The sequence below is a fragment of the Salvelinus fontinalis genome, chromosome 40, assembly GCF_029448725.1.
Source record: "Salvelinus fontinalis isolate EN_2023a chromosome 40, ASM2944872v1, whole genome shotgun sequence".
Lineage (NCBI taxonomy): Eukaryota > Metazoa > Chordata > Actinopteri > Salmoniformes > Salmonidae > Salvelinus > Salvelinus fontinalis.
In genome coordinates this window covers 27,686,823-27,709,918 of record NC_074704.1, presented here as the reverse complement: position 1 = coordinate 27,709,918, position 23,096 = coordinate 27,686,823, and the positions used below count along the sequence as shown (strand labels likewise).

The window sequence follows — 23,096 nt, the reverse complement described above, 5'->3', positions numbered from 1 at the left end:
TTCCTCGCAGCAATTCGACCATGAAGTCCTGATTCACACAGTCTCCTCTGAACAGTTGATGTTGAGATGTGTCCTTTACTTGAACTCTGAAGCATTTATTTGGGCTGCAATTTCTGAGGCTGGTAACTAATGAACTGCAGTAGAGGTAACTCTGGGTCTTCCTTTCCTGTGCGGGTCCTCATGAGAGCCCGTTTTATCATAGCGATTGATGGTTTTTGATACTGCACTTGAGGAAACTTTCAAAATTATTGAAATGTTCTGGATTGACAGACCTTAACGTTTTGAAGTAATGATGGACTGTCGTTTCCCTTTGCTTATTTGAGCTGTTCTTGCCACAATATGGACTTGGTCTTTTACCAAATAGGGCTATCTTCTGTATACCACCCCTATCATGTCACAACAACTGATTGGCTCAAACGCATTAAGGAAAGATATCCCACAAATTAACAAGGCACACCTGTTAATTGAAATCCATTCCAGGTGACTACCTCATGAAGCTGGTTGAGAGAATGCCAAGAGTGTGCAAAGCTGTCATCAAGGCAATGGGTGGCTACTTTGAAGAATCTAAAATCTAATTCGTTTAACACTTTTTTGGTTACTACATGATTCCATGTGTATTATTTCATAGTTTTGATGTCTTCCCTATTATTCTACGAAGTAGAAAATAGTAAATATAAAGAAAAACCTTTGAATGTTGTCTTGGGTCTCTTTTTATGTAGTGTAATCCCAGCCCCCGTCCCCGCAGGAGGCCTTTTGGTAGGCTGTCATTGTAAATAAGAATTTCCTAGTTAAATAAAGGTTAAATAAAAGGAGTAGGTGTGTCCAAACTTTTGACTGGTACTACATATTAGATATAGTACCAATCTCACACAAACACCAGTCTCAACGTCAACAGTGATGAGGCGACTCCGGGATGCTGGCCTTCTAGGCAGAGTTGCAAAGAAAAAGCCATATCTCAGACTGGCCAATAAAAGGAAAATATGAAGATGGGCAAAAGAACACAGACACTGGACAGAGAAACTCTGCCTAGAAGGCCAGCATCCCGGAGTCGCCTCTTCACTGTTGACGTTGAGACTGGTGTTTTGCGGGTACTATTTAATGAAGCTGCCAGTTGAAGACTTCTGGAGGCATCTGTTTTTCTACCTAGACACTAATGTACTTGTCCTCTTGCTCAGTTGAGTGGGAGGCCCCGGTGCACCTCTTTCTATTCTGGTTAGAGTCAGTTTGCACTGTTCTGTGAAGGGAGTAGTACACAGCGTCTGGCCTCTGTACGCCTATGTAGATATTCCATTAAAAAAAAATTAAATAAAGAAAATAAGCGGTTTCCAGCTACAATAGTCATTTATAAAATTAACAATGCCTACACTGTATTTCTGATAAATTTGATGTTATTTTAATGGACAATTTTTTTTTTTGCTTTTCTTTCAAAAACAAGGACATTTCTATGTGACCCCAAACTTTAGAACAGTAGTGTATGTAGATAGATTTACACACACACACAAAATCCAGTCTTACCGGGACTTGTTGGTGATGAGCTCGTCCTGATGGTACCACTCTTGGGTGGGAGGGGGCTCGGCAGTGAACAGGCAGTTAAGGAGGGCCTCCTCGTTCCTCATCACCACCAGGTCCTCAGGAACCACCACGGGACGAGGGAAACTTTTATCTATACAGAGGGTAAGGGTGTGAGTGTGTGGTATGAAGAGACTGAGAAAGACAGCACAAAGAGTACATAAGAAAGGAAAGAGACAGGTCAAAGGACTCTCGTCAGCTCTGGCTTCTAGTCAGGTGGAGCTGGGTGTTCAAATCAAATTTATTTATATAGCCCTTCTTACATCAGCTGATATCTTAAAGTGCTGTACAGAAACCCCAAACAGCAAGCAATGCAGGTGTAGAAGCACGGTGGCTAGGAAAAACTCCCTAGAAAGGCCAAAACCTAGGAAGAAACCTAGAGAGGAACCAGGCTATGAGGGGAGGCCAGTCCTCTTCTGGCTGTGCCAGGTGGAGATTATAACAGAACATAGCCAAGATGTTCAAATGTTCATAAATGACCAGCATGGTCAAATAATAATAATCACAGTAGTTGTCGAGGGTGCAACAAGTCAGAACCTCAGCACTAAATGTCAGTTGGCTTTTCATAGTATATCTCTACCGCTCCTGCTGTCTCTAGAGAGTTGAAAAAGGCAGGTCTGGGACAGGTAGCACGTCCGGTGAACAGGTCAGGGTTCCATAGCCGCAGGCAGAACGGTGTTGCCTCGCAATTAAACTATGGGGGAAAAAACTGCCATCCCTCCTCACCTCTTCTTTATTGAATCTTTGTCCATATACACACCTATGATATTGAGGGTGAAGTTGACATTGCTGCACACGTGCCCAGCTGGATTTTTGGCACAGCAATAGTAGAGGCCATTGTTGTCTGGGCTGGCACTGGGCAGGGTCAGAGTTCGCTCCTTGTTGTTTATCTGATGGCTCTTCTCCGGCAGGCGCACGCCGTCTCTGTACCAGTGGCATGTTGGTCTGGGGGAGGAATACATGACAACTTAATATGCATGAGTGAGTTGGCACATAAGAATAAGTGGAGAGACTGGTGAACGCTTTGAGGCCCCAAGGCGTCAGAATGCTTCAGTTCGGCTAGCTGAACGAGTAAGCTCACATACTCTCTTAAAAGATGTTCACTTGAAGAAATTTGAAAGCGGCAAGTACTCGGTCTATTTTAATATGCATGAAGTCTTCCGAACAGTTTCGGCAGGGGAGCATGCGGACACCTTAAGGCCGTGGTTGTGTTTCTCACCGTGGGTGTCCATCAATGTTGCACCTGAACGTCACAGGGGCGGAGCTCTCGATGTCCTGCTCTGATGCAGGATCCTTCAGGGTCACCCCACCACTCTCTAGCCCTGTGTGACAGATGGGGGGGGGAAGAGAAAAAAGAAAGAGAGAGAAATAGTTAGGGCAGAAAGGAGTAGAGAGTAGTAAGAGCGATGGAAGGTATATAGACAGAGAGGTAGGTAGGTTGAGTGAGTGTTAAAAAAAAAGACAGAAGGTAGAGAGCGAACACACGAGGGTTAATAAAAAGGCGTGCAAATTTTTTAAAAAGGTGTCAAACCTCCTCTTGCTGTTCATTTACGCAAACAAACCAGCCATTCACACCCGGCCGGCTAACTTAGTGCCCGGCTACCAAAACGTCCCCTTTCCTTTCAGCTGACCTTTCTTGTTTTGTGACACAGCCAGCCAGACCAGCCGGACGCTGCAACTTCACAAGCGGTCCATCTTGGTAGAGGACATAAATGACAGCTTTGTCCGCCCCACACTCAAAATAACTTCTCACGCAGGCGTGATTTTGTTTTTTTGGTCCGGCGGAAATAAGAGTCAGAAAAGGAAAGCACTGGCGGGCTCTCGTAAGAGTCTTTATAAGTATGAGGCGGCGTTTTCTTAGCGCTTCAAGAGATGCGTTTGATGGTTGTCGAGACACACATGGGAGGACATACATATTGAGTTTCCATATGGAAGAATAAAACAATACGTTTGAATCTATGGCTGCAAAGGCAACTGTCAATATTCAAAACAGGTAGGTCCTCATAGGGTCTAATATGGTGTTAATTGCTGTGCAGCCAATTCAATGCATTTGTCAAAATTGCAGTAAAATAATTTTGGCCTATCATTTGCAATTACACTGCTTAGTTTGAGTGCTAGTTTGAGTCATATCAATATATATTAGAGGTCGACCGATTATGATTTTTCAACGCCGATACCGATTATTGGAGGACCAAAAAAAGCCGATACCGATTTTTCAGACTATTTTTTTTACATTTATTTGTAATAATGACAAGTACAACAATACTGAATGAACACTTATTTTAACTTAATATAATACATCAATAAAATCAATTTAGCCTCAAATAAATAATGCAAAAACAAAGTGTTGGAGAAGAAAGTAAATGTGCAATATGTGCCATGTAAGAAAGCTAACGTTTACGTTCCTTGCTCAGAACATGAGAACATGTGAAAGCTGGTGGTTCCTTTTAACATGAGTCTCCAATATTCCCAGGTAAGAAGTTTTAGGTTGTCGTTATTATAGGAATTATAGGACTATTTCTCTCTATACGATTTGTATTTCATATACCTTTGACTATTGGATGTTCTTATAGGCACTTTAGTATTGCCAGTGTAACAGTATTGCTTCCGTCCCTCTCCTCGCCGCTACCTGGGCTCGAACCAGGAACACATTGACAACAGCCACCCTCGAAGCAGCGTAACCCATGCAGAGCAACAACTACTCAAAGTCTCAGAGCGAGTGATGTTTGAAACGCTATTAGAGAGCGCACCCCGCTAACTAGCTAGCCATTTCACATCGGTTACACCAGCCTCATCTCGGGAGTTGATAGGCTTGAAGTCATAAACAGCGCTTGAAGCATTGCGAAAAGCTGCTGGCAAAATGCACGAAAGTGCTGTTTGAATGAATGCTTACGAGCCTGCTGCTGCCTACCACCGCTCAGTCAGACTGCTCTATCAAATCAAAGACTTAATTATAACATAATAACACACAGAAATACGAGCGTTAGGTCATAAATATGGTCGAATCCGGAAACTATCATCTCGAAAACAAAACGTTTATTCTTTCAGTGAAATACGGAACCGTTCCGTATTTTATTTAACGGGTGGCATCCATAAGTCTAAATATTCCTGTTACATTGCACAACCTTCAATGTTATGTCATAATTACGTAAAATTCTGGCAAATTAGTTTGCAATGAGCCAGGCGACCCAAACTGTTGCATATACCCTGACTCTACGTGCAATGAACGCAAGAGAAGTGGCACAATTTCACCTGGTTAATATTGCCTGCTAACCTGTATTTATTTTAGCTAAATATGCAGGTTTAAAAATATATACTTCTGTGTATTGATTTTAAGAAAGGCATTGATGTTTATGGTTAGGTACACGTTGGAGCAACAACAGTCCTTTCGCGAATGCGCACCGCATCGATTATATGCAACGCAGGACATGCTAGATAAACTAGTAATATCATCAACCATGTGTAGTTACAACTAGTGATTATGATTGATTGATTTTTATAAGATAAGTTTAATGCTAGCTAGCAACTTACCTTGGCTTCTTACTGCATTCGCGTAACAGGCAGGCTCCTCGTGAGGCAGGTGGTTAGAGTGTTGGACTAGTTAACCGTAATTGAATCCCTGAGCTGACAAGGTAAAAATCTGTCGTTCTGCTCCTGAACAAGGCAGTTAACCCACTGTTCCTAGGCCATCATTGAAAATAAGAATGTGTTAACTGACTTGCCTAGTTAAATAAAGGTGTAATTATTATTATATATATATTTTTGCAAAATCGTCGTCCAAAAATACCGATTTCCAATTGTTATGAAAACTTGAAAATCGGCCCTAATTTAAAAAAATCGGCCATTCCGATTAAATCGGTCGACCTCTAATATATATGTGTATGAATTCAACAACTGCACCTCTTTTTACAGTATTTTGGTTATGAGATCTCAAAACCTGATTTACGGGAAGGGCTTACATTGATGAGAAATAATGAAGTAAAATGAAGTAGTATTTAAGTAAACTCACATTTGATGTTGAAGGACGCCTCCATGGAGCGCTCTTCTCCTCCCGTGGCATTGTTGCTGGCCAGGCACAGGAAAGTCCCGGCATCCAGCACCCGGTCCACATAGGTGAACTTGAGGTTGCCGCCCTCCCGAAAGCGGCGCTCCGTGTCATTCACCGCATCGCCGTTTTGCAGCCAGCTGTAACTCACGCCCTCCGAGTCGCTGACCTCGCAGCGTAACATGGCGCTCCGGCCGTGCAAGGCATCCTGGGACTTGGGCTCCTTGGTGAAGTGGAAGGAGGCGGCGTGAAGGGTGAGAACTGGAAAGAAAAGAGAAAGAGAGAGGAATTAGTTGTTATGCTCTTACGTGTTACGCTAAACCAAAAATTATTCCGTTCACAAACCCTGCATTTGATGCACATACAAATTCATCTTATTTCTCTTCCTTGAAAAGATCAAGTCAAAGACTACTTTCAGCCATCCACACATCAACTCAGAGATCATTAAAAAGTAAAGAGGGCAATGCTTTTTCCCCTTCCACCTTCTCCCCTCTATGCCCCTGGCTCTTTTGTCCACTGGCAGCTGGGAGTAGAGAGCGACAGACACCCAGGTGTGCTGCAGACAGACAAACAGACAGACAGACAGAGACACCCAGGTGTGCTGCAGTAAGACAGAAAGACAGACACCCAGGTGTGCTGCAGACAGACAAAGACAGACACCCAGGTGTGCTGCAGACAGACGAACAGACAGACAGACAGAGACACCCAGGTGTGCTGCAGACAGACAGAAAGACAGACACCCAGGTGTGCTGCAGACAGACGAACAGACAGACCATGGGCCCCAGCTTCTCTGGACATGGTTCCTAACTCCTTGGCCTCCCTCCCCTTGCTGAGTGACATGCCAGGTATGTACTCTCATCCCGAATAATAACCACGTCTCCTGCAAGACCATCCGTTTCCACTAGCATTGCTACATGCACAAAAAATACTGTCCAGGAGATTTGGGATGTTGCTAAACACCCAGCCAATGAACTTCAAAGTGGTTTGGCTGATACAACAACACTCTAGGTGAGCTGTAAATAAGCAAAACCTTCACAAAAGTGAACCATCCCTTTAAGGGTGCAGTATAAGCCATTAGAACACCCTACAGGACACAGCCATTCATTACATTAAAACAATACTAGGTTGTCCTTTCGGCTTGTTTAAGAGACATTCAAATGTCTAGATCCCAAATTGAGCGCATTGCAAATCAGACTTTCGCGCAACTCATTAATTGATGTCAATGGGAGATGTGACCGAAAATCCCAGTTACACAAGCGGATCAAGCCAAATTACTAGAATAACAAGTGTGCACCTTCAAATGAACAAATGCTAGTAATACCAAGTATGAATTTCAATGACGGATGCGTTTCTCTCTCTCTCTGTCCCAGACGTTGAATAGAGTGCCACTGGTCCTCAGTGATTGGCAGGGCCCGTCTGGAACTCAGAGCCGCCCATTCATCCAGACAGACGACTGCCTGAGACCGAGACAGACTGCCGTCTCGCACCAGTGACTGGTCACTGGGGCCCAGGCCGAGCGAAGGCTCATGCTGGGAGCGGACCGGTCTGCACTGGGAGTGGGAAATAAAGCCTCGGCTTTCCCGTGGAGAGGAAATGGCACAAGTAGGCTACACTTATAATGAGAAAAGGGGATGAATGACTGGCACTCATCAACTGAGCTGATATCAGTGTTTTCCCTCATATTGTCGTAGGTAGGCGGGCACTGTGCCATCACTCAGTTGACCCCCCCCCCCCCCCCCCTCCACCATGGAATGCATACCACCTTACTTTGGCATTTGGCCTCTGTTGGGGTACAGGTTGCTGTGTTTTACAAAGGGGATGGGTGACAATAACTGGCTATGACTGATACTATATCTGTGTTTTTGAGTACCGAATTCATCATAGTTATATTCCTATTATGTTCCCGTTTCATAAGTCTAATCGACAGTAAAATGTGGTGTGATGGTGACGTACGTGTGTGGAATCAAGAGACTGGTTGAAAGAACAACAACTAAACAAGACTGTATCCTGGACAGTTGGAACCGAAACGGTTCAACTGCGCCCCGACGCGGCCACACCTGGTTCGGTCTCTTTCTAATACACACGGGACACAATGTCAACACGCCGCAGGTCGAGAGTGCATACCGGCGAAGGGGATGGAATGCGGAGTGGCATCTGCCCGGCTTCAAGAGGTATTCAATGAGGTATTCATTCATACTCCTCCTCAGCCTTGGACGAATGGGACTCCTGGGTTACCCAGCAAATGTGCGACCGAGTAAAAGTGTCTGAACATCCATGCATTTTAGTTAACCTTTTTTTGAAATGAATACAGGTAAGTCAATTAAGAGTAAATGTTTATTTACAATGATGACCTGTCCAATGACCTCTTTGTTCCGGTGGCCTATCAGGCTCCCCCCTCTTTCCATCCAAAATTAAAAGCTCAAAGCCTCGCTAGCTACACAACTCCAGTCAAATGACACACCGCTGTTCTCACTGTTTCCGAGAGTGGTTCCATCATTAGACGTACCTAGTGAGAGTCTAATTGAGACTACAGGAAGGAGAGTAGCCCTTCGTGCCCAATAACAATGCCCCCAGGACTCGTCTCTTTGGCTCTGTACTAGCTCGCGCACGTCCTGTGGTCCACTAATAAATAAAATATACACACACACACACAGAGACTAGCTCTCTCCTCCACAGGGAAGGACACATTCCAAACTTAGCGCAGCCAGAGGGACAGGACAAGCCATTATCTGTGCCTGTTGCTGCTATGGAGACAGGAACCTCTCAAAGAATACTCTTGATTAAGAGGGTACCAAGACCTAGAAGAACTGAACGGACGAGAGAATAGGGAGTCATTGCTGCAATGTAGGCTATGGCTATTCTGTCTACTCACACCGCCATTATTCAAAACTACAAGTCACAACAAGTATAGAAACAGAGCCTGTTGGTGTCATTCAAGAACCATTGCAATTTGATAAACAAACCTAAATCTAGGCTATTTAATAAATTACCTCTTCTATTTAAAGATAGAGTTCCATGTGCTCCCTGTCCCAGACCTGCTGTTTTCAACTCTCTAGAGACAGCAGGAGCGGTAGAGATACTCTGAATGATCGGCTATGAAAAGCCAACTGACATTTACTCCTGAGGTGCTGACCTGTTGCACCCTCGACAACCACTGTGATTATTATTATTTGACCCTGCTGGTCATCTATGAACATCTTGGCCATGTTCTGTTATAATCTCCAGAAGAGGATTGGCCACCCCTCATAGCTTGAGTATTTCCTAGCCACCGTGCTCCTACACCTGCATTGCTTGCCGTTTAGGGTTTTAGGCTGGGTTTCTGTACAGCACTGTGACATCAGCTGATGTAAGCAGGGCTTCATAAATACATTTGCTTGATTGACTCAATCAGACGTTCCTCTCAGAAAACAAAAGAATGGCGACGCCTACTTTTATCATAAGCAGTGGTGAACTAGCAGCCACAGAGAAACCTAACATTTCCTGCAAGGGATTGTATGTGTACATCTTTCCTGCACTTTTACCCACAGGAAAATAAACAGGGTGAATGTTCGTGTGGCCTCCAGCGAGCGTCAGTCTGTTTGTCGCCTCTTCTGGGTGGACTCTGGGGAAATTCACTCGCCAAAGCAATTAAAACAACAGACATGTGGCGACTCGCCATGTTGCACGGCGTCAATTGTGCAGAGTGTAGCTAAACTAGTTCGTGAGGATGATGCCTTGAACACTTGTTTCATGTAAAGAATTGTTTGACCAGAGAGGATACATTTACCAGAGCATCGTGATGGACCATTGGAGTCCAGTAGGCTTTATTTTATATTGAATATCAAAATCATGAGATTCTCGGAGAAATCAGGAATGGCAAGGGTCTTACACATTTAAAAAAAGAGTCTACAAAAATCAGTGTCTAGGTGAGGACCCTCTGCAGAAATGCCTGGCACTGGTACATTCCCAAACCTCTTCCTTGAGTCCAGGGCAGGAATTTAAAGTGACAAAAGGTGGCATTCATGGTTGCTGGAGCAGTGGAACTATACTAACCGAGTGGAAGCAAACCTGATTGGCCGAAACGTGAACCACAAATGGAACCTGTTGCTGCATAAAAAACGCTGTACATTACATCACAACTGGGATCTGCTCGACAAACATAACCTACCTCCCAAGACTGAGCTAAAAATCAATATTCATGTGAACCTGAAGACGCAAATCGTGCACCAAACCGGGAAGCGAATAAGTTGAGGCATCAATTGTTATGATGTTACATGCGTTGTATCGGTCGAGTTGGAAACTCTTTCATTCGGTATAGGTTATGCACCCGGAGCTTTAGGGCACTGGTCTTTCTCTTCCAGCTCGTATAGTGGTACTCTACTTGGCTCTGTTAGTGCCAAAAAAAACTCCTGTGGTTTCTCCCTCGCTCTCACAAAGGAGGGCTTTGATGCACAGCGGTCAATAACCCTTTGGTGTAAAGATACTGGGTCTGTGACTGGTTCCATTTGAAGATGCCTACAAGGCTTCGTCGCAGATGCAGGGACCTCCCACCAAGCGCTACTGACTGTAGGCAGGAAAGATGGGCACAGAAATATTTTCGGGTTTAATTCCAAAAGATACAGAACGCTGTGGAATGTGAAGAAGACTGGGAGAGACCACAACGGCAAACTGTAGAATAAAAATGAGAAAGTCACCATATATTGTGGGCTTCCTCCGTTGTAACTTCAAACGGACCTATTTTGGTGCTATATATCAGGCGTTAGGATGACTCCATAGATGCGAGCAGACTCATATTTAACAATTGTGTCGAGTTGATTTGGACCACCTGTCCACTAAAAGGAGCCAAGCATTAAATTGAGCCATAAAACAAAACCACCCTGTGAAATATGACCTACCATAAGGGGTGTCCATAAATGACAACAGCATTGTACGTACGCTTGCCTTAACTTTTACTGAGGTATGTTTCACCATCCCCGCGGTCCACAAGGCTGAGGAGCATCGTTATACAAATACACAACAGTGGAAACTGAATCTCCCATTGTCCTCATCTCATCCACTTGAGACAAAACGCCACGGGAGCATGCGAAGAGCCATTTAACTCATCAAGCTCCGTGGCTGGCAAGAAGGCAACATACTAAAGCACATCACATTCAGCTGCTGATTTCCCCGGGGTAACTTAATAGTCCGGAACGGCCTAATAGTCGGGCAAGGCAGTTGGGCCTGCGGTATCACTGGGCCTGGACCCCTCAGACAAACAGCCATTTAAGGGGCGTTGCAGTCGAAGGGAGTAGGTAGGCGTTCACGAGGCCAATCAGAGGGTCCGGGACAGCAGGAAGTTGGATGTTTGTGCAGCTGCTCCCACGTTGAGGGACAGCGTCAAGCTGGACATGACTAAACAGGTGCCCGCTCTGAAAATGCCCGCAGATACTGAGATGAACCAGTTGGGGACTGCAGTCCATTGGGACAGTGCAGTAGGAGCAAGTCACCCTCCATTTAATAACACAGTCCAGATTGAGACAACAGGCAAAAGGGGAAACGGTAAATCCACTCTCATAAGGGCCACGATGCAGAGGTGCAGGGTACCAGTGATTTGGTTTCTGGGAGACTCCTCCATGACTCACGTTCCTCAACCAGTCTCATGTAGGACGTGGAACTCATTTTAAAATATGAATATTGAGCATCCGCCATTAAAATTCTAACATAGTCCCCAATTTGACATCACCGTGCTCTTGTGTGACATGACATTCCATGAAAGACAGATTAACTAGCGAGCAAAATTATTAAACTTTGACAGTGATTTAATAGTACGCAAAAATGTTTAAATAAACCAGTGGCTATCTCCTGCACAAAGGCTGCGCAAGGACGTTGGTTGCCATTGCAGTGACTTGATCAGCTGTGTAGCTAAATGTTGTAACTAGCTTACTGACATGAATGACACAAAAAGCTTGCATTAGCCTGTTTAAATTCCCCTGAAGTTGTAGACATGCAGCCCCACAATTCAAAAGAACTGATATCAGAAATCAGTCCGTAGGATCAGCATGTTTCTCCCCGTAATTGTATCATTGGGTCAGCTGAGCACAACAGCTGACTCGCGAGGCTACTGCAGTGACTCGTGGCGGATGAACAGCTGCTTCATGAAAACTCAATGGAAGCACTAGCTAGCACTGCCAGCTACAGTAACTTGCTCGCTAGCTTTTTATGGAAGACGACATTGTGTGCAGTACTAGGTTAGCTGGTTAGTTAGCAGCACCGTTTCAGTCAAAGATGATTTCAGTGACTGGCTCAGCTAACGTTAGCAAGTTAACGTTGGACAAATGTGTTAGCTTTTGTGCTTATAGTCAAAACTTCAGAACCACTGCTAGTTGAAGCACAATAATCCTTAGCTCATGAACAAAAAAAACATTTGTTTTAGCTTAGATTAATTCAGACAATTTTGATGCAGAAATTGAGTTCCGCAGACGATGTCACGTAGGGAATATTTTCAACGTTATGGCAGCCCTTGGAGCCGAACTAATTTTGATCTATCCCATTACCATTTACGAAGATACGAGACAGATCAGTTCAGCTCAGCTCAGGTGGAATCAACACGCCATCTGATGTAAGACAATGACACCGAGTAGGATGTTGCTTGAGGGATTTATCAGACACTGCTGTGCAAGACTCCTTTTCCCCATACTAGGGTAAAGGAAGTCAAGCGAGATTAGGATGAAGTAGGCATAGGACTCAATTTAATCATAACTGCTAAATGTGTTTCCTGGATAAGTTGACAATGACAATGTTCCACTTAAAAGGAGGAGCACAGCAAAGAGCCCGGCAGTAGGATGGAATAGGGCTGGGCGATCTGGCCTAAAAATCACATCTCGATTTTTTTCAAACTTATGGGCGATTCACAAGATATTTGGTTTATGTTCTCTAAATAAGCATTGTTGTACAATTAAAAGGTCAAATATACCGCATTTCAAACAGTCAGCAATAATCTAATGAATTCACAGCGTGTGAAATTAGAGAAATTATATTATTATTTAGCCTAACTAGTTTCACCTGCTTTTTTTGTTGTTGCAATAATCGCTGATCTGGCTTTCAAGTCTATGAAAATGCCCTTTTTGTTCAAACATTTTACCAGAACAATGCATAATGTACATTCACCAATAATGACTAACTTCTTGTAGCAGGTATTACCATACAGAAAATTAACACCGGTCTCAATCTCTCAGGCAAAAGAACATGCTAGTGAGTAGCCAGTTACTGTTTATATTTCAAGTTTAGCTAACTTGAAATCTATTTGTTCGCTAACAAGGCAGAACAGTTGAATTGTTGTGAACATACCCTTCTGTCTGTCTCCCAACTGTTTGAACAGCATGTTAGCCTGTCCACTTTGTTCAGATGTTAAAGACGTTAAAAATCAAGTGGCCTACCTTATTTCTGAATGAAAACGAGTTGCCAATGATGTTTGAATGCTTATGGCACATTTAGTAAAATGAAAAAAGACCACATAGCTAGCATAACAGTCTATAGCTAAAATGCTGATAGAGGTACATGGTACCGCAATGCCGTGCGACAAACTGAGCATTCGTTTTCCAGAATCAATGTTCACTGATACTCCTGTTTTAGTAGCGTCTGCTCTGCCCGCAATTTGAAGAGTTGAGACACACAAAAAGGTATCGTTAGAAAGGTTCATTTATTACATTATTAAACTTCATTTATTACAGTAAAATGTGTTTCAGTTTCCATTTGACGGATTCCGTTGGACCGAACCTCAAATGCAAATTGCGAGTTGAAACTGCTTGTCAGAGGAAGAAGTGTTCTCTCAACTTTGTTGGTGTGGCAGGGGGAGGGGCTCGGTGTGTGTGTAAACAGAGAGGAAAAGGCGAAGCGAGAGGTTTCATTCTTGCCCAAATCCTGTCCAAAATGATCTCGTCGCCTGCCTTACGGCGAAGGAGAACAAAAAGACAACATGACAACAAGCAGACAAACGCAAAAAAAAAAAAAAGGTAATACAAAATAACTTCATGCGATACAAACATTTGGAATATCGCAGAAAAACATTCATTGGAATTGATCCGATATAAGAGACCAGACCTAGGACAGGTTTGCATTGCAGCTGTTCTCTTCTGTCCTGTCATCACAGAGAGCACGGCGTGAGATCGTATCGGAGGCCGATGAGACGTTAAAATCCTTGGTGAACCGTTCCCTTCCTTTAACGCAGGGGCCCAGCTGTGAGATGGATACCCATCTGTGGCCAAAACATTTATATGAGAATCCCCTGCCCCGTCACTGCACATACAAGGGACAAAACAGGGGGGGGGGGGCGCAGAGATGAGTGGGAGCTTACTATGGCCATACATGGTCATTTTCTTGGTGGAGATTATGAATGTAAAAAAAATATTTAATTACATGACTAAGACAAATACTACAGAAAAGACTAATGGATTAACCCACCTATATACAGTATTATAATACATTTTTCTGTACAGTACTATTGTACCGTACTCTATTTAGCCGACTAAACTCAACGATTTACGATGGAGTTGAACGGCGACTAGTGTGTGGGCAAACTGCAGCAGTATCACATGAATTGTCCTGTGTAAAAGCGGGATATTCTTTGGGTACTGAAATGTGTAGTTATACTCCACTGTGCTATCCAAACTTGTGAAATATAGGTTCAGATTTGGTCCAGTCCGTCTGCGGACGTTAAACATCAAGGCCAGGGTCGACTGACCAAATGTAAACTACTTTTCAACATCCATGGACGTCCGATGTCGGTCAGTGCGTTAGGATGCTTGTTAGAGTAAAATCCCTGCAGAGTTTGTTTTATTATAAGTAGGATATTGTAGATGTGGGTAGACGTCAGTGTGTGTGTGTGTGTGTGTGTGAGAGAGAGTGTGGGAGTGAGTGTGAGAGTGAGTGTGAGAGAGAGAGAGTCCAGACTCAGCCTGTTTTAACACTCTTGGTTTGACCATGAGGCAGACAAAGCTGTTCTGAGCTGAACATGACAGTGGAAGGGAGGACAGTAGCAGGTGAACCCAACTGTGATGTGTGACTATTATGATTTTCCATTGTAGCCAATTCAGTTGCAGTAATTCCATTAGTGATTTATTTGGTAATTTAGTTACCAATTTGGTAACGAAATTACGAGTTATATTCACTTAATAATTCAACTAAAATTGATATCAGTAAAATCAGTAACTAATTTTTTTTATAAAAATCGGTACGTTTACCATTACCTATTACTTTGTGAAGTTTCATTATCCTCCCTCATGAGGGAGAGACATTTTAAAATATCTTAAAAGATAAGTCGGTTTTTGGTTAAGGAATTAAGACGCCCAAGGCAATTTTTTTTTTTTTTTTTACTCAGAACGTAAACAATTCCTCCAAAACCAAATATAAAGTGTTGAAATTAGTTGGCAGGGGTTTTGATGCATTTCTGATAAGACATTTTCCTTGTGGATTCTAACATGTTCTATCTGATCCAGAAATCAAAGCCTTTACTTATGCCTAATTTGACATGCTCCTGGAGAAGAAAATAAAAGCTTTGTGTACCTCCATCGTTAGAGTCCAGAGCCAAGTTTACGGCCCTGGAAGAGTCATGGGTTCAGCAACTTTTCTCATGTGAGCCTTGGGGCTTTAATTTTACTGTTGGCTAACTGGCTTGAAGGTGATAAAGAAGCCTACTCTCTGTTTTCGTGGGGAAATAACAATTGATGAACCAAAGCCAGGTTACAACCCATGACATCTCAACTATGCCCCCTCATCCTCCGTGGTATGGCATCTGCCGCAGGCAGCTCAGACTTGGAAGTGTATCCTGAGTATGTGTTTTCGATGTGAGATTTAGAATGCGATGCAATTAGCTGTCCCCTGTGGGGGGGGGTTCATCCTCTCCACCCCCTGCTTCACCTCCTCCACGCCTGCCAGTTGGCAGTGTTGACCTCATGCTGCGAGAAGTGCAAGCGACTGATGCGTACCGCAGAAAGAGTGGGGCCCCTGACAAACAAACAATACCCCTACAGCACACAAGGTGGGACAAAATACAATAAACATTAAGGGAGGCCAACAGCAGAGGATGTTGAAAGTCAGAAAAATGTTTAGGAGACGAGGCTTGGGACTTTCACAGTTGCGCAACCCAGCAGTTTTTTTAGACCTCATATGTTGATAGTTAACCAAGTAATTATTTCTTCTCACAAACTAAATTGGCGGGAAGGGGTAATGTGTGTAGTACTGAAGGTTAGTCTATCCTCCACAGTAAATTCCACACGCTTCTCTTTATAGTACATAAAATCTAAAAAGCCTTTGGTGCTCTGGGAATGTTGTGGTACTTCTAAATCCGGTTCTGGAAATAGATGGAGCTTAATGAAAAGCATATGGACTTCAATTTAATTACACAAATTCTGAACTCATAACAAGAACCACTTGTTCTCTCTGCAGAGCACTCAGGAGTTTCACCAGGCAACTTCACATTGGTTCCAGGCAGGTCAACAGACTAAAATTGTCCCTAAAACAAATCCCTCCAGACAGCCCTTGAGAGGGCCGGGAAAGGGTTAATACGCAACAGAGGGCAAAAACCTGGCAAAACTTCTAGCAATAAATATTGTTTTACCACAGAGGGACTCAAAAGGTACCAGTACTCATGTCCCTAGTTCTTCAAACGGTTCAGACTGAGCTTGTTCTTGGGTGGCGAAGTGTAAAAACATCTCTTCTCCCCTGCTCGTGACCTCTCTGCCCTGGATCCAGTCTGTGTGGGTTTCCCTTGATGATTGGAGCCTGTGGCTTTTGAGCAGCCTTTGGTTTACCTCATGTTCAACGAGAGCCATGCATAGCTGTGATTGGCTCTGTCAGACAGGGTTCTTTTCATCTCGAAGTTTTGCTGTCCATTTCACATGCCATCGTCATTTTAGAGGAGCATGAAGGGATGGCACGGACATAAACAGTTGGACCACTACTTTATACACTGCGTCAGTGATTACTCTTATTGAATTTACTTATCATTCACACAAAACCCAAGCAGTTCAGGGAGCGTGTTATTCAGGGTTTACACGCAAGTAGTTTGATTGCATGCTATTTTCCACTCTATTTTATCTGCAAATAATCTTATCAAAAAGCCATAATCAGTCTCCAATAAATTAAATACTTGTCACGTGCGTCAGAAACGACAGGTGTAGACTAACAGTGAAATCGCGCTCTAAAAAATGGGAAAGAAATGCAGCCGAATCTCGATGTGGAATTGTGAATGACATCTGCCGGGCTTTCCTAGTGTACTTTACAACATGGAAACACTTTTCTTCCCAGTCAGCAGCACTGAGGTTTGCCAGGGTTACAAGGCTATGCACCTTGACGATGGTGCCAATGGCTCATACGTGGCTGAAAGACAAGCCTAGGTCCTAGCTTCGGCAGAAAGGCATGTCTAAAAAAAGGGTGACATTTTGATTCATCTATAAAGTGGCAATGAAGTGTGTGCAACGGCAAAAAAAATTGTTTGACCTCATGCCCAACAGACTACTTAATTTCATCCTTCTCCGTTAACGTAAAGACAATGGAATCATAAAACAAAATTGGGTCATCAAAGGTATTCTGCAACTGATGACTCACACCGTCTTTGGGATTTATCTTCCACACAATCTTCAGTTTATAATCCTTGTTGCAACCAGTGAAAGCTGTTGATTTCAACCCAACGTTTCCTGGCCACACAAAGGAAATTGGAGCCGTTTTCAGGAACAGATCCTCCTGAAATAGCCAAAGGAGCCTACTTCAAGTTCAAAGCTAAATATAGCTCTCTTTTTTTTAACCAAAAAAGCCATTTCCATCAAGGAGTGAAAAAAGGGATATATATATATATTTTTTTTTTTAAATAAGCACCTAAGTACGCCAGAGTAAGAAATCCACACACAGATGTAGTTTCCTAAATTGGTTCTAAAGAATGTCCAATTTTGCAAGAATAACTATAGTTAAACCAAATACTTTGAAATGTTTAAAAAAAAAACACACTACCTACCATGAGTCTGGAGACCAAATAGTTCTGAGCTTTGTTGTTGTTGAACAGTTCATCATTAGACACTTCAAAACAGACCCGTTCTCCCACCATTTTGTTCAGGCCATTCCTGGCAGACACTCCATATCAGACAACTTGACATCTTATGAGCGGAATCTCTTCCTCCTTGCCAAGGCCCTGCTACTTCTCTGCCGGCGAGCGATCTCACGACGGGTGGCATGGTTTTACACGGGCATTCGTTTCAAACATCCGCCAGGCTGTCATTTCAGGAGCTCATTAAAGCGCCATCAGGTCAAAACATCAGTTATGTCAGCCGCTGGCATCGTCTTTATGCGCAGGGTCGGGCGCCAAATACGGAGGGCATTGTGGAAACTAATTACAAGCGCCTCGGTTAAAACATGCTTTGGCACGACCAGGCTGGGTTGACCCAGGGTAGATTTACTCAACAAGCAAATAAAGTGGCGTCAATCATCCTATGAGTTGGGCATAGAGGAGCATCTACCATATCAGAGGACTCAATTATAAAATGTTACCTTTACACCCCCATGTAATTTTGAAACCTCTGACAGTGTAAATAGTGTCACTGCTGTTTTGCTTTAAATACTGTGCAGCAGTTAACAGTTACTCCTCTAAATTGTGAACCTCCACCGCCCCATTTAAAATTGTGCACATTTCATTTGTGTGTGTGACATTGCAGAGGTTTTATTTTTACACTTCTAATAATAGTACGACAATTCTTTATACATCAACCCCCCTCTCAAATAAATGCCCTATATCAGGGCTGCCCACTGACTGCTAACACCATTTGCTTTGGCTGACTAAAAGGGCAATAGTGTTGAGATGGATTATCCCCCCCCCCCCCCCAAAAAAAACTCCTTCAAAACATATTTTCCAGATCTTAAAGTTCGGCTGTAATAAACACTGGTGTGTCTGATCAAACCTGCAGCTGCCAGAGGTGTGCCAAAAGAGAATAGTGATGGTTACCCCTGACATTTAACGGCACAGTCCCAAAGACCCATGAGACTTCAGAGGAGTTAGACAAGAGGGAAGAACATGCCATCACGCCTAATCCAGAATGTGTTTCAAGAAAACAGTCAGCTGCTTATCCTCCATCCTCACATTTGTCATAGACCAGAGTGGCCCTCTCTTTCATGCGAGTAGTTGCCATTGCTTTAACAAGACACACACGGTAGGAACAGATGGCAGTACCGGAAATAAGGACTGGGTTTGGATCGAAACAGGACATTTGTACAAGCTCTGAAAGGACTACACAAATTGGATGAAGGTTGGAAATTAAATTAGAATACTATCGGCATAATTCAATGTTTCAGAAAATAATCCAGTTCCATTGCTGCAAATGGTGATGGTTGATCTTATTGTAAACCGAGGGAGCTCAATTATCATTATTTCAGTATGCTTGTGGTTATCCTCGCTTCCTCATCTCTGTGATATAGCCGGCTGTAGCATCCCCTATGCCCTGTGTGATATAGCCTTCTGTAGCGTTGCCTATGTCCTTGTGTGGGTGCGGTTGGTTGAAGAGAGTTCACTCAACTTACAAATGTACCTCATGTGAAAGGTAATATTACCAAGAAAATAACCTATACTAGCGTCAGCAGCCCAGACACTGGCAATACAGACAAGTAAACAAACCCAAATATTAGATCGCCCGGCTCTCCGGGTACATAGACCACTCTCCAAATAACTATAAAACAAGTTACATGTGCAATCACTATTGTAAAGTGGCTGTTCCACTGGATGTCATAAGGTGAATGCACCGCTCTGGATAAGAGCGTCTGCTAAATGACTTAAATGTAATGTTAAATGCAATCAAACTGAAACCTCCTTGGACTCAGGCCATATTCCAGTACTTCAAAGCGAAGGATGTTTCACATTATACACTGTAGATCTTAATCGCGACACAGGACCATCTTTTTCAGGGGAAAAGGGCTCACAATATGGTTTTGATATAGAAGTATCTGAAGACATTTTTATCTTCCTCTCTGAAGCCCCAGAAATCAAAACGGTTGATATTTCAAACAATACACGGAGCCTTGCATTTCAAAACAGTCCAATAAAACCGAGGGTTCTTTTCCACTTAATTCTAGTGTCAAAACCATACTACAGCATAGCAAGCTTCTCAGTCCTCTTAGTTTAGAATAAACAAAAAAAATGTGAGCCCAATTCAGAGCAAAGGGACTTGTCAAGTGAAATGATACTACCTCTGTCTTTGCAATTACAGTGAGCGCTTCTAAAAGTATTTCTCCCCAGACCAATCCTGATTTCCATAACAATGGAAGGAGATGGTCCCCCTCGCGGTCTAAAGATCAAGCAGGCCTCTCAACTACCTGTGAAGTCTCTTCAGGCTGCTTTTATCTCTTGGCAATTCCATGCAAATGTCATCCCATTTCCTCCAGAGACCCTGAGGCTGACAACACTCAACACACATTCTCTCCCTGTCTCCAAAAAGACACAAATCCATTCCCTGACTGTTTCTCAACACTTCCACTTACCCACAAGAAAAAATATATACTTTAGTCATACATTGGGGCATTGTGGAAGAAGGACCAAAGCAAAACCTTTGAGCTTGAGCCATACCACTTCTTTGCACAAGCTTACCTTATACTTTTACAGGCGGCTTTAGCCTGCAGCATATGTAAAATACCCTTCTACACGCTGTACTACAGTATGTGCCTTACCAGCATATCCATAGGATCCTATAATTCAGCTACAGGATCTATGAACATATCATTCCTGACAAGCTATAACAATCAGCCTGTGCTGCCCAATTAGAATTGGAGCTCTTGAGATGACTGGAAAAGGTTTGAGCAGTAAGAACGCCTGCTCTCCATGACAGAGTGACCAGGTGAATCCGGGTGAAAGCTATGGATTCCTTATTGATGTCACTTGTAAAAATCCACGTCAAATCAGTGTAGATGACGGGAAGGAGACAAGTTAAATAAGGATTTTTAAGCATGGAGACAATTGAGACATGGATTGCGTATGTGCCGTTCAGAGGGTGAAAGGGCAAGACAAAAGTGCCTTTGAACGGGGTATGGTGGTAGGTGCCAGGCGCACCGGTTTGTCTCAAGAACTGCAATGCTGCTGGGTTTTTCATGCTCAACATTTTCCTGTGAGTATCAAAAATGCTCCACCACCCAAAGGACATCCAGCCAACTTGACACAACGGTAGGAAGCATTGGAGTCAACATGGGCCAGCATCCCTATGAAAAGCCCGTGTAGCTCAGTTGGTAGAGCATGGCGCTTGCAACGCCAGGGTTGTGGGTTCGATTCCCACGGGGGGCCAGTACAAAAAAAGTATGAATGTATGTACTTGTAAGTCGCTCTGGATAAGAGCGTCTGCTAAATGACTTAAATGTAATGTAAATGTAAATGTAAAAGCTTGACAACTTGTAGAGTTCACGCCCCCAACAAATTGAGGCTGTTCTGAGGGAAAGAGTGGTGCAACTCCTTAAGATGTTCTTAATGGTTTGCACACTCAGTGTAGGCCAGTCACTTCCCCCACTCTCTTCAGCCCAGGTCTGGCCATATTCTATGAAAGAGCCTGTTGAATCAAGCTGAGCAGTAGGGAACCTTCTGAAGTCAGGCCATGCCTGGCATGAATTATAATTATTCTGCCCAAAAACAGTTGTTAGTCATGGTCCTGTTATGAGCTCTACTACGCTCAAATGACATACTGTAAAATGATATTGTTATGGAAATATTATGGAAATTGCAGGATTACCATGTGTGGCATTGGAAGACAGTTCTTTGTGTGCCCTGCAATGCTGTCAAGTCAAAGACCAATGCTCAAGGGGATAGAATATGTGGTCATGACATTATCCAAACTAACCAACTGGACAACAAAAAATACATAATGGGTAACACGATTTTCACTGATTATGTTTTTGGAATATGGAGTTTTTTGGGGAGTGGGTGACAACGAGTTTCCTGCCGTTAAATATTACACAAGACTTTTGTAAAATAAAGGTTTACATTTTTAAAAAACAAGACAACGTTGTTTCAACTTTGTTTGTGGGCGCTTACAACTTTTGCTATAGGATAACGTCCTATACTCTAGTCACCAACATTTTTCTGAAAGAAAGCTTGTTTGTTACATTGAAGTAGTAGTCTATAGTATAGTATAGAGTATTGTACCGAGTGGTAAGCACACTTTCAGATAACTTAACATGTATAACACCCGGCGGGCTTGTGGCCACTTGGTGTCTTCTTACCTTTGGTGAAAATAAGAAAGAGAGTCGTGGTGTGTATGGTCGGCATGACTCCTTGTCTACGCCTATTCGCCGAGTTCAGGTTACTCCTTTTGAAACCATTATTTTCTGTGGACGGTAACTCCATAATAGAACTCCAGAAAAGTAAGCCACGACTAAGTTAAATCATTCGCACAAGAAAACGAGACCCAAAAGCAAGGGAAGTCAGCGCGAAAACCTGAACTATCAGCGTTTCACAAGACCTAAAAGGTACTCCAACGAGGAACGACTGCTTTGTCTAGTGGTCGTCCGATGATACGACTGTTGCACGATCAATTCGTAAATGTGAAGACGTGGGCCCTATTCCATTATTTAAAATAATGTAAAAAAAAAAAAAAAAAAAAAAAAAAGGTGCCTACATGCCATTACTTCGACACTACTGAATGAAAGTAGCCTTTTTATTTTTCTCTCTTTTTCCTTGGCTCCCACTTTGGATGAGAGGCTTCCGGTGTTTGGAGAAGAGAGGGAGGGGTGAGGGGATGGTGGGCACTAAATTATATATTTTTTTAAAGGTAGCGTTAGTACGTCAAACGTGTTTGCACTTTTCTATGCAAACATTTTATTATTATTTTTTATTTTACCAGGTAAATTGACTGAGAACACATTCTCATTTACAGCAACAACCTGGGGAATAGTTACAGGGGAGAGGAGGGGGGATGTTATTTTATTTGGATCCCTTTTAGTCCTCATTTGGACTAATCTTCCAAGAGTCCTTAAACATTAAAAAACTATTTGTAATAAGATCACATTTTCACATATAACACTGTTACATACAGACATAATACACTTACATATTGACCCGATAAATACTCTAACAGTCTAAAAAGATAGATTGATTCTTCATCTAGTCAAGCACAACTTTCCTATGTATTATATTTAAATTGTTTTAAAGCATTGTTTAAATTTGTTTAAATTGGCAGACCAGGGGGTTTGATCAAGACGTTTACACAGATCAGACACGGACAGAGTATGATTAGCTCGATTTCAAGAGTGTTTATTAAATAATAAATCAAAAGAAAAGGATCGGTCTCCCCCATGAGACCCTCTCTGGGACACCGTCTTCTGGGCTCCGTCTTGCTGTATCCTGTCGGGCACACGAACTCAACTCCCTCGTCTTAGCTCGGGCACCGTCTCCAACTACACGAAAGTCACCTTACTTCCCCCAGTCCTCTCCTGTGTGCTGCCCTTCTGGCAGCTTTATGGGGCTTCACCAACTCCCCAATCAGCCCCAATTAGTCCTGGGCGGAGATCC

General features: G+C 43.1%; 1 protein-coding gene across 1 annotated transcript in view; it reads right to left on the bottom strand.

Moving 5' to 3' along the window:
- The window catches only part of LOC129839528 (inactive tyrosine-protein kinase 7-like), a 43,345-nt gene extending 21,058 nt beyond the window's left edge, over window positions 1-22,287 (bottom strand). Inside the window, exons 1-5 of the mRNA XM_055907037.1 lie at window positions 21,809-22,287; window positions 5,579-5,875; window positions 2,789-2,891; window positions 2,330-2,514; window positions 1,516-1,663 (exon numbers count right to left, since the gene is read on the bottom strand). Coding sequence (XP_055763012.1) covers window positions 1,516-1,663; window positions 2,330-2,514; window positions 2,789-2,891; window positions 5,579-5,875; window positions 21,809-21,932 — 857 coding nt within the window. The 5' untranslated portion in view covers window positions 21,933-22,287. The remainder of the gene's footprint in view (window positions 1-1,515; window positions 1,664-2,329; window positions 2,515-2,788; window positions 2,892-5,578; window positions 5,876-21,808) is intronic.
- Between the last annotated feature and the right edge of the window lie 809 nt (window positions 22,288-23,096).